The sequence below is a fragment of the Rhopalosiphum padi genome, chromosome 4, assembly GCF_020882245.1.
Source record: "Rhopalosiphum padi isolate XX-2018 chromosome 4, ASM2088224v1, whole genome shotgun sequence".
NCBI lineage: Eukaryota > Metazoa > Arthropoda > Insecta > Hemiptera > Aphididae > Rhopalosiphum > Rhopalosiphum padi.
This window is the reverse complement of record NC_083600.1, coordinates 52,142,025-52,162,138: the sequence shown is the minus strand read 5'-3', so window position 1 is coordinate 52,162,138 and position 20,114 is coordinate 52,142,025. Positions and strand designations below refer to the sequence as shown.

Genomic DNA, 20,114 nt, shown 5'->3' with positions numbered 1-20,114 from the left:
ATGTAGCTTAATTTAAAGTTTACAAGTATAATAAGTAAAAACAATAAGTTAACAACTAATTATATTTATCAAAGTGTCTCATTAGATGAGTGTTATTTATTATAGCTACATTATTGTAAATTTAATAATGTATTAAATAAATTTTAGTTGTTTCTAGACAGTAATAATATAATATCATACTATTATAACATTTATCTTCAATAGATTGATATAGCGATTCAATGTATTAAATATAACGGGTGTTATATTAGTGTGTATTATGTACCGGCGTGTGTGTGAAAGTGTAACCATATTTCATAAGAACCTTCATCGGTTCGTGAAGTTTGTGGTCATCAACAACTACTTATACATTTTACTCGTTTGTTAAAATTTCTCATGATGTTATATTAAATGAAAAAAAAACTTGTGATAGTTTAGTTTAACTGTACTTATCGTAAATTATACAAGCTAACATAAACGTTTTTCTAAAGTTTTATTTTAATTGATTCAATTACAGGTTCGAATCATAAACAATTTCTTTTTTTATTATTCCAATTCAATATTATTGTGAATATAAATTGTATGTATTCTATATATTGTACAGTTTCGAATAATATAATATGTATAATATTATGATAATGAAATCAAAAATCAAATGCAGATGAATATAGAAATCGGTAAAGTTTAGTATTCGGTAATTATGTAGATACCTTTATTAGGTGTGTAAAATAATTTGCTAAATAATAATAAAAAAGATTAAAGAATATAAGCATTATTATGAGGATGATTTGTTTTTCTTTTATTAGCTTAATAGCTAGTTTAATACTATATTGGTTTATTTAATAGATAATATTATAGGTATGTACTTAAAACTTATTACAATACTACATTAAATTTTTTTAGCATACAATTTAGGGAAATAATTCTATCTCTATAATAGAATTTTTTTGTAAGTTACGATGGTAAAAAATTAATAAGTTATGTGTATAATTGTATAATTTGTATAAAACTCTCTTCTAAAAATAAATAAATAATAGTTTATTCTAAAGCTAAATATGACTTATATGATATGTTTAAATGTGTAAGTTTGTATTTAACTAATAATATTTCAATTTATTTCACTACATTAAATTAATATACAATCGTATATAATATAGTGTCGACTAATTTTTCCAATCACAACGATAGATATTGTTTTAATTTACAACTATACATTTTAAATATGAATATTATTGGTATGTGAGAAAGTATAAATTATAATCTGGTCAACATTTTTCTAACCTATAACCTATGAAATATTGATATTAATTTCTGTTGAAAATTCGTTAATACATTAATAATAGTGTTTAATAGTTTGATGGACATTTAAGTTATCATTTTGTTGTAGGTATTACAAAAACGTTACTATTATAATATCACGAATGATATTTATACTAGTTTTCTCCCATAGCAGAAATAAATCGGTTATTAAAGGTTTAAAAATAAGGTTAAGTTATTGTTAGACGATGTAACTTTATTACAAATTGATTGTTTTTAATAACATTTGTGTTTAGTTGTATCAAGAATATGGAATTAACATTTAAAATTGTTGACATTTTATTACTTAAATAAGTCAAAATACCATTAACTAAATGTGAAAGTCTTTTGTTTTAAATTAAAAAGTAAAATATAATTATAACGAAACTATATTATGGTTGAAACTGACAGAAAATCAAAAAGTGAAAATTATTAACGTACATTATTATAACACTGATAAAAAATATGTATATCCATGTATTCATATAAATACCTACTTTGCTTATTCTATATAGATTATATTTTATACGATATATTATAAATTTCTTTTATTTTTTAGAATTGTGGACTGATAAAATATAATATTATGAAAGAAAATCACATCACGTGGTTAATTATGAGTTGTGAGTGTTATGACGAATCGTTTTATAATAATTTTACATAAATAACTCATATGTTATGCATTGCACACTTTGTAATTAATATGTTTAGGATGCGAAGAATGCTGTTTAGTGTTTGTATAACTTCTAAATACTGAAAGTGCTCTTACTTTCTTTTCAAAATGTTTAATGAGCTTATTAAATAAATAATGTCATATATTTATTATTTATATTCATACATAATATGTTCTAACTGAATATATTTATGAGCAATTTAAAATTGATAACAATTCATTGATAACCAATTATTCCATATAATATATAAGTATATACTTAAATATATATAGATCAGAAAATATGAAAAAAACAATATTGTTTTTACTTTTCGTAAAAAAAATCTGTTTCATTAAAATATATACCTAGTCTTTCGTGCATAGTAATAAAAAAATAGTTAGTTTAGTTGTACAACTAATCGAGTGGTTGTTACTACGTACAGTCAATGTGTGAAAGATGTGAAAGCATCATTTAATTATTCATAGGTGATCATAAATCGGTTGGACTATTCTGTTGTCTTAATCAAAATTTTATTTTTTATCTCATTAAGTGTTTACCGTAAACCTACACTGTTTATGCGGTGTCGTGTCTCGTGTGTAGTGTCTACGTTTGGTGTGTATAATCTATAAACATAATTATAGTTTTAATGACAATTGACAATATACTTATGAGCCTGTGTTAGATAAACCTATTAGCCAGTAGACATAGTTAAAATATAACCACTATCAACTGTGTATATTATACAAATTATATCGAATATGTTTCTTATCAACTATTCATAAATTCAAAGATTTATACTATGTGTCTGTATTCAATAAAGAATGAATTAATCATTAAGGATTAGCTCGGGATGTTTAAATAGTTATACATTATAATACTTATACGGGGTGCCGTAAATCCAACCTAACTTAACCATACCAACCCCTTGCCGTTATTTAAATATTATTTAATTAACTACTTGTATAACATGGAAATACAGATTGTAAAATATATAGGCTTTGTATTATAAAATCATATATAGTTAGTTAGATTCAAACATATGTTTTGTTTAAAAAATATTATTTTACAAAATATTTTAAGCAGGTATACTGAAAATTTGATGGCAATATGATAATGCATACATTTACATGTAGGTACCTATACGTTAGTTGTGGTATACATTATGTTTGATACATTTATTTGGAACAATATTCACTTCAAAATAATTTTATATCATACTTAAAACATTTATATAATAATATAAATTATCTATAAATATATGAAAGCATATATCAAGTACATATTTACATAATTACATTTATTTTGTTAGGAAAAAGTACCTACATTAACTGTGTGTTGTTAATATTCAATACTAATATGAATTGTAAAGTAAGTACTTAAGTGGGATCCGTATAATATAATTTGTCAAATTCGTGTTATTGTTGAAAATTATATTAATTGTTAGCAAATTATTTGATTGCAACGTTAATACTTAAAATATTATTTGCTTCAATTTAACAATTTGCTAAAATGCCTAATTTGCACATGACTAATTTACTGGAAATAATTAATAGCTAATAAATGTATGTAATTGTACTCGAAAAAGATCTGATTGATATGAAGCGATCATCATTCATCACGAATCATAATTTATAAATAAAATTTACAACTAATTATACTAACTAATAGAGAAACATAAAGTATTATAATACTAAATAAATGTCAACCACTTTTTGTATAAGGATACTTTTACTGCAGTTCTACACATATCATTATGTAATTATTTAGTACCTATATATTTGTAATTTGTATAGTGTGATGTGAATAATATTTAAAGTATACGTAGTTTATAAGTATATTAATGTATATGATATGTAATGTATATATTCAATGACGTATATTACTTATCGATATCCACGGAATAAATGTGTTCTTAAGTAGATTTATTTTTGGAAAAAACTATAATAAACAACTTTTTAATAATGCGTTTATTAAAAACATAATATAGTTGTAGTACACGTCTCGCGTGTGTATCACAGACTATATATATGACTATATTTTCATATAGTCTGTGCGTAATCATGTGTACTTGAATATTTCGTCCTAAGGTTTTCAGCAAAATGACTAATGAGGATTATATCATACCGATTTTTCCACGAATATTCGTTTGCAACCAATAGTATTATGTAAGATTATAATAAATTATAAAATATCTATTACGCGCATAATATATTACAATATTATACGCTCGTGTATAGATTTACTAACAACACATATTGATATACATAAATTGCAGACATAGGCTGAGTATTATTTATATATTATATTAAAAATAATGTAAGCGGTGTGTATGTACGGCGTTTTCAAGCAGTGTTTTAATAAAATCATAGGTAGTAATTTAATAATAATATTATAATTAAATTAACTCTGAACCACGCGCTGACTCGGGCACGCTACGGCCGGCGGGCGCCGACCCGTTTTTAACGACTAGAAATTTGTTTCGGGGCCTTTGTAACGCGCGCACTATTCGTTGTGCAGTGTATATTTATTATTTATAGTACAACTGTAATGCTGTTCGCGCAGATACATGTACATAAGTATACACAGTAATAATATAAATATAATATTATTATGTGCCTATTAGACGTGGAGTAATTATCGCAATAGACATCAATTTCATAATAACTCACGAAAAACCGTTCGAATTTTCCGCAACGAACCATAACGACGTTGCCGCGCTGCGATATGTATACAATACGCTTACCTACCTATACATAAAATAATATATAATGCCTACATAGCGCACTCGTGTGTATATATATATAACTATATAAGCGTGTTTCACAAAACGAGATCAAAGTCGTACGCTACATACACACACACACACATACACAGGTGACAGGTCCAACCGTGTAGGTATTGTAAAAATAAAAATATGTGGTAATATTTGGGCTACGGCTCGTGCTGGAAACTGGTAGCGTTTTTTATTTTGTTTCTCCCCCGTCATCGTGTTTTTTCTCTCTCTTTGCACTGTTATTTCCTTGCGGTCTGCCCTGTCCGCCGTTCTCCATCGCCGTCACTCCTCCTTCGATTCCCGATAGAATATACATAGAATATATATATATATATATATATATTATGTGGTCAGACCAGTCAAGGTTGTAATGGTCACACCCAAGTATATATGATATTGCAAATGCAATAATAATCACGTAGGTACCTATATTATGATAATAATAAAAACAGGTTTCCAACCACGTCGATTAAAACAGGCGCTTGTTACAGATTTTTTTGTGATTTTGGACACTTGTCAGCGTCATTAGTCGTTACATATATTAGGGTATATTATTTTACTCGTGTCTATAGTATATAATATAATTACAATTTACAATATTATTATATTACAACCTTCGTTGATGTATAGGCTATTAGCTTATATACATTTATATATATATATAAAGGTCCTATGTCGACAACAGCTAAGTATCCAACCTCTGTGTATAGTGAGAGTTTACGTGGTTTTTCACTGAACGAAAACTTGCACATCGACGGCTATTACTGACGAGTAATTACCTCGACGTATATTTGTTATCGTATTGGAATTGGAGCTATTTTACACTGATTTACTTACGTTTGTTTTGGGTAGGTACGAGGTAAAACGATAAATGCATAATAGTTAATTGATAGTAATGATAGTATGTCAATATATGAATCGTTACGATATTTTTGTTAGGCAATATTATACCATTTCAACATAATATATTATGATTTTATACTAAATCCTCCCCTCCCTCTGCGATCCGCATACTGCATACACAAGTACGCAAAGAATCTGCTCTACATCATTTAAATATACAATGTAATTACCATTTCGCTGTAATAAGTCATTATTTACATTATTTTAATAAAATGTATTAATTATTATTAATTTATTTTATCACACAATTTCCACACCCTCATATAATATTATAATAATATGAAGCGAAATATTAATCTATTATTGATGATATGTATTTATTTAAATGTGAAAACATTAACTGTGTTTGTATGCCAGTTTTTTACTAAGGTTCAATTTCTAAGCAAGTTATGAGTATGTACAATATTGTAGTTTGCAGTTTGAAAATGTTTAATAACTCACTTTAAGTTAAAATATTGTAAAAAACCGACGCATAATCACGAGTAATTTTCTTATATGTAAATTTGATTATAAGACTAATTGCCGCGGTAAATGAGTTATTTTGTATTGTTAATTTTAATATTATAGTAAATTAACTTATTACCAAATTGAAAGGTAATAAAATATTATTATAATAATAATATTATGATAATAATCTATGTTCTGTTGTTGTTTATTTTTATTATTTTAATTTTAAAGAGAATTATAGTACTATTCAATTTCAATATTTTACAAATTTTTAATTTATTTGTATCCTCACCATACGATACTTCTTAAATGGCATAAAAATCTATAAGTATGGTCTTTAATAATTTAAAAATTGGAATTTAAATAAATTAATGTATTATTAAAGAATAAAAGAAGATTGAGAAATGAGTATTCTTGGTGAATAATTTTATATATATTATACATCTGGCACTCATTATTCATTTTAATTAGATTCTGATTCTAGTATATGATATAAATTAATTGAAAAAAATATATTATATTTTGTTTCCTACTTATACATATGATTTTATGAAATCAATTTTCCTTTATATTAATCAGATTTATTAATTATTTTTTTTTATTTGTTTCAGACTGAAATGAGACGGCTCAAAATTATATTCATTTGTAAGCTGACAATATGTAAGTAAATTAAAAATAAAATCACTTTTATAATATATAATGTATTATATCATACACAGATAATGCTTATTATGTACATTGTACATAAGTATTAAGTTTATTATTGTAAGATACATCACTACATCAAACTGTTTAATAATAATTTGTCTTATTAATTTTTTACTTAAAATTTAATTATATAAAATGTATTATAAAGGTTGATTAATAATTTTCTTTAAAAATGGAAATTATTATTTAATTTAAAAATGTATAAGTATTGGAAATTGTAATGGCTTTTGATAAAAATTATTCTTATGATGACATTCTATGTAGATTGAAGGCATACCTTAGAATCATTAAGAATTCAAATCATTATAATTTTGTAATGATTTACTAAATGGTTTCAAAATAAAATATTATGATCTCCATGCATGCATTTTAAATGTATCATATTTCTTAAAGGCCTTAGTTACTAATAGGAAGAACCTTGTAAAAAATATTAATACGTTTGTGAAAGTCATTTGAGGGCGTTGTCTGTTTTGAAGTTATTTTTTATATCGATCTGAAAAGTAGGAATCAAATGTAATCTTGAGCAACGTTGAGTTTTTTTATTTTTCTATCTTGAATATTAAATTTAATACAACTTGAAACAAAGAGAACTGTTGTACGCTTATACGTAGTTACATATTATTTATTATATATACAATATGTGAAGCAGTTTAATTTGTCTTCGTGTTATTATATCATAATTATTATTGATTTATAATAGGGTCTTAATAATTTAAAATTTGTTTTATATTTATGGTCTAAATATTTAATATATTACAAACTATAGGTAGTTATTTATTTAACTAGTACTTTGCTGATCATTCTATCGTATTATGGCCATTGATTAAATCTACATAATGTATATTATATTTGTAATCAATGATCTGGTTTTTAAATCACTAATACCCTCGTGACTATAAGTTATAAATAATATATTATTATTATAAACATGTGACGCAATACCGAAAAGACACCGTAGGCCATTGTCCTCGTATAAATGCGAGGTTTATTCTGTGAGACATAGGGTGACCAAATATTCGTGAAGTGAGGCTATAGCTACACCACACATTTTATTATAGGTGATTTTAGGGGACTTCATATATTTTATAATTTAGATTAACTACACATTTAGTTAACTACCCCCTTTTCAAGGATCTCTAGATATGATTATTCAATGTAAGAAAAATGATTTTCATTACCAAAACATGATCCAAATTCTTTCAAAAAAATATTAAACCAAAAATTAACAATAAAGTACAAAACAATTTTATTTAGGTAGTCAAATACAACAAATTTTCGTTACTTTTGGTCAAATTTTGTATTACTAATGTAATGGTTTTAATTACCAAAATTAGTTATAACTTGTAACTTAAAATAAAATATTAATTTATTTTTATATAATCATATTATTTTTGTTGTTTAAAATTAAAATTATTATAACTGGATAGTTGTGAATAAGGGCTAATAGTTTAAAATAGGTATAACATTTTTGAAAAATAAAAAGTAGATGTTTCTTGGAACTATAAAAGTAGAAATTTAATTATATTACGTTATATTCACTATATTATTAGACATGTATAAAAATTGTAGTATAAAAATGACATGTTGCAAAATATCGATAAAAAAAACTCCATAGTCGTGTACGTAATATTTATCGATAAATATATTTATATATACAAAATAAAAGATATATAGTAATAAAATAAAAAAAAATTCAATTAATTTAAAAAAATAATAATAAAAAAAGTGTCCTTGAATAAAATTTTCATTTAATATTTTACAAAGCGTGCATGACTCCTGTAATCATTCTATATATTTTATACCAATACAATAAAAATAATAATAATAATAGTAATTGTGTAAAGAATCGTATTCATCGTAGAATATTTTGTTATATACCTACTTCTAATTTATTCAAATATTGTTCAGATCCAGTTTTATAATTATTTAATGATTATAAATTGTAGCTCTTAAGTTCTTTATGAATTTATGATATTAATAACTATATTTCACAAGTCATCTAACTATGTATTTCTATATGATTCAACAATTAATCAGGTGGTTTTAAAAAATATATTAAAATTAAAAACATGATATTTTAAAATACGGATATTAAAATACCTAACAATATTATCATAAATGTTTACAACATTAAATTGCATTGGTTCTGTTTCTGGTATAAAAATAATGAACTAAGTATTGGATACTTTATTTTATTATTTATATCGATTAATGAGAATATATTATTACGAAATTAAATACTCCATTTTTATTTAAAAAAATATTTATTATCAATAATCAATTATTACCCTAGATAAAATATAATTCATAAACATGTTAAGTAAGACTTTATTTTTTTTTATTCCAAATGTTGAATTGACTGATATATTTACGAATTTTTAAAAATACAATAAAATATTTTTAAATTAAAATCTAAGTATAATAAAAAAAACCTGTAGTACCTATACCAAATGTTTATAAATTATGAAAATAAAGCAGCTATTGCGTATTTTAGTATTGTCTTATCATTTTATTGAATTATTCATTCACTAATAATATTGTACCCAGCCATTGTAATTATAATTCATAATATTAATACCAATACACGTCTATACAATGTTATACCCGCAGACTATAGTTAACACCCACGATTACATACGTTTATCGATATTACTACTTTATGAAAGTCAAACTATTCGTAACTTTCCATTGACGTTACATATTGATATTGATAAGTGATTACGGTTTTTATTTGGCAAGAGTCATATAGAGTGAAAATAACGTATTAAATATTAATTAGATATTTATTTACATAATAAAATAACACGCAAACAATCGCACACAAAATACGTACGCAGCAATTAAGTTTAATTCAAAATTTCAGAAAAAAATTAGTTCAATGAATTTATCTATTAATTATAACATTAATGAATAACAATATAGATTAATATGCATTTGTTTACATTATTACCGAACTCCTACTTATTTCTTACTTGGATTCTCAAACTCTTCAGCAAACAACAGTTGAATAATTTGTTGAGTTTAAAATGTAAATGGTATGTTTTATTTGATGCAAACATGATGTATCATAGAATTTTAAGTTATTTTTTAACATAAGTCATACATTTTTTAATTATCGATAAAAATGAATACGTAGTGTTTTTTTTTAAATTCATGTACTTATTTAATAATAAATCGACCTATTTAATAAGTTATGTCCGTGGATTTTAAATTAAATATGCCTTTGATGAATAAATCGTTTTAACCAAAATGGGAAAATATAAGCATTTGGAGGTAAAACAAGTGCGTCATTTCACATTTTTTCATGGGATGCAAAACCAATATTGAAAATCTAAAGTAATACCAGTCACTCGCATGGTCGAGTGATCCCACGAATTTTTTTCAACACACTTTGTGTAAATGTAGATCATTTTATAGAAATTATAGTATAAAACAAATAATAATAATTTTGTTCATGAGATGCATTTGCACACCCTTGCATCCCACAAATGACGCCACTGAGGTAAAATAAAAACAATAATAAAATTAAATATTTTATATTATTATGACAATCTGCTATGAAGGTTAACGACCGAAAATTGGACACAGTATATGGTAGACGGTAGTCCTATAACGCGTAATCCAAAAAAAAAAAATACCGTGTAGGTGATTCGACGAATATGTACAATAATAATAATATAATATAATAAATTTGTATGTACACAGCGTACGCGATACGCACGCTGTATGGTGTATATTATATCGTACGCATTATATAGGGGCATTTCAAGTGCATTCACATTGATCGAAGATCAAGGATTTGTATATTTTTTCCTCGCTGTTCATTTTTTGTCCACAGTCCACAATATACTAGAACATAGTGCACGGTAAATCGCAATATCATTATATATAATATTTATTATCTATAATTGCTGTGTAATGGTTGATTTCGACGAGAGAATAATATTATAATTCACACTTGTGACGCCGCATGTGACCTGTGCTCCTAAATAGTATATACCAGGGATGGGAAACTCAATGCTACTAGAGGGCCAATTTTTTTAAAGTATAAAAAATATAGTAGCCCAGAAAACATAAAAAGCAAAAACAAAAAAAAAGTCAATAAGAATTCATATCTATGTTTTACAATAAAAATTATATCGGTTTTATAAACATAATAAAATAAAATATAAAATTTTTAAAATTTTATATTTTTATAAAGTAATTTGAAATGTAGCATAGGCCACCGGGCCAGTTAAAAATGGTACTTGGGCCGCCAGCTGCCCATCCCTGGTATAGTGGTATATACTATTATTATATATTGCATATATGTATAATACAATATATAAACTTATACGGTTTGTTTGTGTCATCTTATTCGAACTATTTAAACGCACAAGTATGTACATAAAAGAATTACGTCACCACTAACCCGAATACATAGGTGTACAGACGTTTAGTGTTTTCGGCGCCTAATTACGTGTTTATTGGTATGTTGAAATGCCACTGTCATGTTTGTCCAGGAAACGCAGTGGGTCTCGTGGCGCATGTGCTCATATGGCGTGTGCTTGTGAGTGTATCTCTGGGCGTTACCGAGTTTATGGGTTTTTAAAACTGGTTCGTTGCAATGCTATATATCGCATTAATTCATAATATTAACAATCGAAAATGTATGCCACTGTTACACAATGCCCAGAACATTTTACATGTCGTAAATTATGCTTGATTAAAAATGCATCGGGAACAAATCGAACTATATATTAAATAGGTATTACCTACAAGAATTATACATACGATAGATAACTATTATTATTATTATATTGGTATCTATTGCTATCGGCTGTAGTTTTTCTTAGGTGATACATTTATATTTATGTTTGGTGAAAATTCTGTAACCATAGCAAATCATTAACATAACAAATAATTATAATACGAGTAATATGACATGTTCATACATTGTGATAAATATTTATCATTTAGTATGACACAATTTCGTCGACTTAACGGAGATATCGATTTATTGGCTGCAGTTTATTTATTATATATTTTTGTTAATATTATAATAATTATACAATATTAATACTTGCACTCGTGTATCACATAAACTACATGGTGAAATTACAACTGGCTATCAGATGAATATTAATAATGATTTAGTGAAATCGAAACAATATTTTCATTCAGAAAATTTTTTTTTTCATTGTAATTTTGTTCTTCGATTCACTATGTCTGAAGCTTTTATGATAGTATCATTACTTTTAAAAACGACATATTATTGTAAAAAAATTTACTAGTAGTATTTTTTGAAGTTAAAAGTTAATGAAAAGAAACAAAACTTAGAGGCATTAGTTTTTAAATCATTTTTTTTTATGTTTAACCTTATTTTGCATGTTTCTTGTTTTTTAAGTATTAAGTTATGGGTCCCCCGTTCTTAGAGCTATAAATATTCTGCTCCAGTTATTTGTAACATTTTTTTCATGCACAATTTGTAATTATAAAATGTTAATAAATTATTTTTAATTAATTATTATTTAAAATAATACTGAAGACCTTATATGTAGCAATCAGCTTTAGGGTAATTGTATTCTGTACATAATAGTGCTAGACAAAATATGTTATTTAAATATTTATTTAATTATTATTAGTAGCTATAATTGTCTTTAAAATAACCAGGACTGATTACAGATACATAATAGGTGTAAAAATATTAAATGTGATAGGTTTTATTAATTATTTTAGCAAACTTTTTAATACGATAAAGTATATTATTGATTATTCAGTGAAACGAATGAAAATTACTTTGTGGCTTGTGTGACATAGTATAAATGTATGTAAACATAACCTATACAATGAAGGTGAATCAATTGACGTTCGTGTATTTTAATTACAGGTTTACTGACATGGTCCGTATTTGTAGCGGAGTTAGATGCGCTACGAGGTTCTGCTGTTGTACTTCAAGCAAGAGCGAAAGCGGACAAAAAAAATTCGGTACGTACTGCAGTGTCAGTTAAGAAATGTCGAGGTTATTTCGTTAGTATTGCTATCATTAGAATAAAAAATACTACATCAAAACCTCATTTGACAGCATAATATGTATTATAGTGTATATTATATACCTATTATATTTATAAATATACACAGGTGTATAGGTGAAATTCAATTGTTCAGTATTCGAAGACAACCTTGTAAGTTTCGATACTTTTGCTTGATATTAATTTAAAAATTATTAAAGGTTAAATATCTACAACATGAAATAGAGTAAATTTAATCATTACATAGTCTTATAATAGATTTTATTGTTTCCATTTTATAATTTATATACATATAGGTACTAGGTAGGTTATAAGCTTATAACTTTAATGTACATGATATAAAATAATAGTAATACGTACTTTATTTTAAATTTTATCAATTATCTCTGAATTTTAAATATCTTTAAATTAATTAAGTATTCCATATTTTTTATATTTATTTATTACGCACCTTATTTTAGTGAATCGAATAAAATGTAGGTACAATCGACGGTTAATTAATTATTATTTACAACATTTCAAGTTATAAAAGCTCGTTAAAACTATAGTTATTTAAATAATTCATAATTTTCAATTACAAAATCTATTATTTAGAATATTTTAAAGAAATAATTATTAGGATGTAGGATGTAACATTTAAATTACGTGGTAGTTTAAAATCTTCATTTGTAAATAATTTTGAAATTTGTGAATAGCTTATAAATTTAACAATCGTCGTTTTATGATCCCGATAAAATAATATTCAATGTAAATTATCTTACCTACTTATTTTTATAGTAGCATATATTATTCATAAAGTATAATTCGAAAAAAATTCTTTTTAATAATTTATTATATTATATGTGATGGGAATTCCTACTTTTAAAAATAAGCTCGATTGTACATTTATATTTATGTAATTATTACGGTTGTAACTTTTTTTTTATAAGCAAAAGACAGGTCCATAATTTAAATTATTTCAAGGGCATTTCGTAATTATCAGGGTGTGTGTTATACTGTTATAATGTCTATACCTTATTATATCACTATACACAATAAAACTATAAATCCGTAAATACTAAACGATGTTATATGAACACCATTGGGAGAGTTGTACGTGCCCGTTCCATAATGATTGAAATAACATTTACAAATTCCAACGCCATTAGTGAAATCAGAACTTATTCAGGAGGTGCAATGCGAAGATATCTCTACAATTACCTTGATTGTTATAGCTTTAAATGGTTTTGGAGAATCTACAATAATAAATCAACGAAAAAAATTTTTGTTAAATTCGCAGGACCCGGATGAAGCTATCGACGTGGACGAAAATGGGGAACAAGTCGAGTTGAACGTGACTACGACCACCAAACCCACGTTGACAGGCATACCGCAGATCGACTATGTGCACGATCCAAACTTGCCCCGGGAGCTAAACGGTTACAACTTGACGGACTATCCGTTCCTAAACTCGGTACCCGAGGAGATCGAATTCAAATGCGACGGATTGCACGATGGTTTTTATGCGAGCATTCCCCACAAATGTCAGGTGAGTCGATGTTTTATGTTTATATTAAAGTAGGGGGAGAGGGTTATTCCTATAGCTACATTATTGCTTGAAATCTATTAAAACATGACATATATTTGTTTACCAATAATATAATGTAACATATGATAAACGAAAAGATGATATTTTATTTATATTTATGAATAATAACGCCAAGCTCATAATATAGGGAAATTGGCAATATCATAATTTACACTATTATTTACACAATTTGGCATTAATCATTATATTGTTTTAAGAACTAATAAAACACGGTTTAGTTCGTTGTATGGATGAAAGGGGAGGTAGGGTCCTTTTGAGTTTCTCCGTTGTAATTGTTATAACTTAATGTACAGATTAGAAGTACGTCATAAAAACAAAAATTTAGTTCCAAAATAAATTAAATGTTTATTTTGGCTGTGGCTTAGTGGCTAGTGGCCTATGACGTCAAACGTAAATGCAATCGTTGTCATTATGCTGGACACAGTACGCCAGTACGCAACGGATTATATAATATATATCAAGTACCTGACTACACATAATTAATTCAGCCCCAAGTCCTATAATATATGTATTATGATTTGTAATATTTTATTGGTTATGTGTACGATTGCAGCTCTACCATCACTGTCTGTTCGGCACGAGGTTTGACTTCCTGTGCGCCAATTACACAGCTTTCGATCAAAAGACGTTCATTTGCCATTTTGTGTCCCAGGTGGACTGCCCAAACTCGGCCAAGTACTTTAGCAGGTAATGACGACGTCACGACGTACGCATCGTAAATACATATTATATTTTATAATCACCGACGTGACGTCCGCATCGCGGATGTTGGCATTGGATGTGATATACTACATATATATTATATATCAACATAATATGATGATAATAATAATAAATCGAATACGTTCTATGACCTATTAAAATGCCAAGTTATTATATTATACGGCACTCTGCCGTAGTGAATTACCTATATATCATTATACAAAGTGCTTCTACAATCATAGTCACCTAAAATTCGAACAAGAAGTTTTTCAGCTTTTATAATGTTTGTATTAAGGATAATGGTTTATAATAGTCCTTAAAATGGGTTTATAAAAATATAAAATATATGTAAAATCAAATCTAGTTATTTATTATATTCGAACCTTTTAAAAAAAATTATAAATGTTGATCATTCTTGGTGAATCACTCTGTATATACACGTTATACCGATAGTATTCACAGTGTACCTACACACGTATCTATCGCTCGCGTATTTAAACTTTATTGCATCAATTACGAAATAATTTTGCGGGAATGTCTACGTCGAAATAGTTTTTTCTTTTGTAAATTTTGTTTATAAAACCAAATCGACCGTTTAACCACAATAGCCACGGCTATATAGATATAATATTACGCATAGATAATAGATTATTTGGACTGTAGAATCCAATGAAAGTAAAAAAAACGTACTAGTAACGCAAAAACGACTATTGCTATTGCTTATCTGTGTAGATATAACAGCACTACTGCAGTGTATGATGAGCTATGATATATATATATTACTGCAACTGCATCCATTAATAGTTTTAGCAATTAATATTAATTTATCAAGATTTATATTTTTTTTCAAGAATTTGAGATTACATAAGGTCTTAAGATATTATATTTAAAAATTCCAATATTCAGAATTTAAATAAATTTATAATTAAAGGAAAAAATAGGAATGAGTATGCTTGGAAAATCACCCTGTACGTTTATATTTTCTATACTTTAAATATATTACCGATACGCATATATAATATTATGTAAATGTTACTACAATGTAGGGTTTTATTTAGTCGGTATTCGGTAATGTTTAAAATCTTCTAATACGCCAGTGTGAAAATTCATTATTTGAAGGCGGTAACTATTTATTTAATTTTTAACATTTCTAAAATGTCATTACAATTCCGATTTAAAAACTGAACGATGAAAATATGTACGCAGAAATGATGCGCTGTATAAAGCCGCCGAAACGACAACGCTGCCGACCACCACCACGTCCACGACAGCCGCGCCTCAGCAACCACAGCAGCAGCAACAACAGCAACAACAACTACAACCACAACAACAACAACAACAACAACAACAACCGTTCTATCCGCAATATCAACAGCAGCAGATGCCGTACGAAGGGCGCAGGGCCATGCCACCAGGTTACGCTCAGGGCCGGAAGCGCAGGCCCACTTATCGGAGGCGTAGACCTGTGTACGAGTATTATTACGTAGATGACTACGACGACCAGCAGGAGTACTACGACGACAGCGTCGAGCACATGCCGGTGGCCAAAAAACCCATAAGAAAACATTCTCGGTTCAACAGTGAGTGTATATTGTTATTGTCATTATCGATTTTAAATGGCGATCGGTAGTAGGTATACCGTGTATCTACCAGTGTTTCCTAACTAATTAGTTGCAATCCAAAATTAGATCATAAAATATTTTTGATGTGTTGTTATAGACAATAAGAAAACGAAAAGTTAATTTAAATTCTAAAATAATCTTTATATTTAACACAATTATTCAGTATTACGTTTTATTTAAATTAAATTATTTAATTACTATTATAATACAAATTACACGATTTATACGTATATAACTGGCTGTGATCATTAATTTGTTTTGTTTATACGAGGTCGGGGAAAGCTATATAATTACATTCCCTTGGATTTTTTTTAATTTTACAACTAAAAATCCCTAATGGCGTACATATATCCAATATAGAATTGTTAGTAGTTTTTTTTTTTTTTGGAGGGGCTATTAGCGCTCACTCCTCCTAATGGAGAACTCTGTATATTTCATATTTGTCGTTACAAAGTCTTAGTCGGTAGGTATATTATTATGAAAAGTTGAACGTTAAATTTCACACGTGTTAAACATACTCTTCAACAACTGCGGCTAGCGTTGTAATTAAAAACAATCACGAATCTTGAGTCTTGATATTATTGTGTAACACGACTAACACGACTACGTTACGTTTGTAGTCTACCGTCGTCTCGAGCACGTCCAATGAAGTTTTTTAATCGATGCATAGTGCATACTGTATATTATGAACACGAATCAAAGGCAAACGCATTATTAACTAGTGTGTCTTTCACATATGTAAAGTGTTCATCGACGGCGACTCGAGACTGTCGCCGTCGTGCGCGTTTTATAAATTAAAAATTTATTTTTTTAACATTTCCAATCATTTTCTATCATTATTATATAAATACATTCTGTATATGTTATAAACCATCTTTCACTGAAATCGACTTTACTACATTTTCAAATACATACGTTTATTCTTTTAGAAAGTCTTGTGTATTATTAAATACGAATACAAAATTAAAACCCAAATAGTTGTATTTAATATATTGACCCAACTAGATCAGGATCTTATTAAAAATCGTGATTCGTGTAATTTCAATCATTTAATATAACATCATCATACAATAATTATGATATAAACGTATTTTTTAACATGGAAATTATGTAATTATCCACATGACACGCACACACTAATTTGAAAGTATCATTATTCGTTGTCATGCATCACCTACTCATATGAGGAGTACCTATCTATGAAATATATAACGTTTCAACGTTTGACTGTATTCAGTGATTCGATTTGAAATCTCATTAGCTGACAAAGGAAATTGCGACTTGTGTACAATTTAATGGTTTAATATAGGTACCGATAAAATATTAATGAAATGCATAATTTCTGTCAAACATTGGTTTTTGTAGATTTACAATTTAATATAATTTTATAATGAAAGTCTGTCAGATCGTGTTATTTTTTTATTAATTATATTTTATGGAGAATAATTTGTTCCAAATTGTTTATCTGTGCAAGTGGTGGGAACCGGGAGGGTGTGACTTTAGACCTATCGAGAAAGAAAGATTTATGAAACTAGATTTTGAATTAAAAATGTTCCTATTCTGAACAAATATTAAACACAATATTGAAATGTAAGATAAAAATTATTTCGACAGTCTTGAGTTTTAGTTTGTTATTCGCGTAGGAAAATTCAAATAATTTATTGACAGTAATAACGTAAAGATTGAGTTTACGTCCATTGGGCTCAATTATTGTGGTCTGCGATGGGGTATACTATAATATATATAGTGGCATTTCAAACTGTTGTTTTCAGTAATTAATCAGTCGTTAACGCGTTTCAGATTACAAACAGGCCGACCTAGAAGCCGATTACCAGGAAAGCAGTTTGGAATCGGACGCGCCGCCGAGTGGTAACTTTAAACAGCACAGGGGACAACAGCACGCGCCACAGCAGCAGCAGCAACAACAGCAACAGCAACAACAACAACAACAGCAGCAGCCACGGCAACAGCAACAACCATCGTCGGCCACCGCAGTTACGAAGAACGTGTCCAATCAGATATCTTCGGTATACGACAAGCCCAGGGCCCCGCCCAAGATCCGCCGCCCGGTGCCCATCAACGAACGGGATCGATACGATTACACGTCCGTTTCCAAGTCTGGCCTACAACCCGGTCCGTCGGCGGCCGCCGCTCCCGCGTCCACCACCGCGGCCACCAGCACCACCAGTACCACCACGGAAGCCGCACCGGCCAAGTCAGGGTCCAAGGCCAAAGAGCCGCCACGGCCGGCCGCGACCGAAGATCCGATTGAGTATTACGACGACGACGAGGAAGTGGTGGCCGACGACGAGTACGCGGCGGAACCGGAAGTACCGGCCGCCGTGAAATCCGCGGTCGCCGCCACCGCCGCCGCATCGAAGCCCGACCAAGCGGTCAAGCCGGCCAAGGCAGCCGCCGCACGGACGGCCGTCCAGGTGGTCGACTACGACGCGGACCGCGGACGGCGCCCGTCGGTCGCTACGGTCAGGGCCAATAAGCCGAGCAGCAGGGTGTCGGCGCCCGTCGCGCCGCCGCAGCCACAGCAGTCTGCGGCGCCACGGAAGAGGCCGGCAGCAGATCGCGCGGCCGACGATTACGAGGACGAACTGCCGGCCGCGGCCACACGGCAGTCGATCTCCGCGGCGACCAAGCAACGAGCGTCCGGGCCGTTCTTGATGCGGCCATCGAAACCGACGAAAATCAACCGGTCACAGCCGGCCGATGTCGACGACGAGGGAGCGGACGAACCGGCGGAGGCGGTCTACCAGCAGGCCAGGCAGCCGCAGCGAGTGAGCGTCAGGCAAGTGATGGCCGTTTCGCACAACAACAGGCACAGGCCGCAGCAACAGCAACAGCAGGCCGCCGCGACGCAGTACAACAGCAACAAACACGCGGCGAGGGCGACGTCCGCGGCCAACAGGATGAGGCCCATGCGGCCCGTCTACGAGTACGCCGACGAATACTACGACGAATAATAATATTAAATTGACCACAACGATTATGTATAATAATATTAAAATAGTACGCCGTCGTATGAACGAGTTGGTTATAAATTATGTATAGGTGATGTAATATTGCGTAGGTGCAGTGGCTCTGCTCGGAGCGGTACAGTTATATATTATTATTATATTATGTTATATTCTATATGATTATATGCTAATATGGCGGCGAATTTTTAGCAAAACGACAACGACGGAAAAAACGTATTATTATTATGAACTAAGTATGATTATCATCGTGCGTCGGACACGCGTTAATATACATACCTATAATAGACATAAACGAAATATTATATTATTATTATATACCTATAAGGCTATAAATAAATAAATATATATATATATATATATATATATATATATATACACTATATACTACGCGATAAGTATATGATTTTGTGTAATTAATATATAACATAATTTTATTACTATA

At 29.1% G+C, this 20,114-nt stretch overlaps 1 protein-coding gene across 2 annotated transcripts in view; it reads left to right on the top strand.

The window, feature by feature from the left end:
- The window catches only part of LOC132928784 (ataxin-2 homolog), a 33,435-nt gene extending 13,321 nt beyond the window's left edge, over positions 1-20,114 (top strand). For both annotated transcript variants that reach the window (XM_060993653.1, XM_060993654.1), the window contains exons 2-7: positions 6,663-6,711; positions 12,629-12,726; positions 14,050-14,298; positions 14,912-15,045; positions 16,267-16,640; positions 18,483-20,114. In XM_060993653.1, the coding sequence (XP_060849636.1) occupies positions 6,669-6,711; positions 12,629-12,726; positions 14,050-14,298; positions 14,912-15,045; positions 16,267-16,640; positions 18,483-19,657 (2,073 nt within the window). In that variant the 5' untranslated portion in view covers positions 6,663-6,668 and the 3' untranslated portion in view covers positions 19,658-20,114. The remainder of the gene's footprint in view (positions 1-6,662; positions 6,712-12,628; positions 12,727-14,049; positions 14,299-14,911; positions 15,046-16,266; positions 16,641-18,482) is intronic.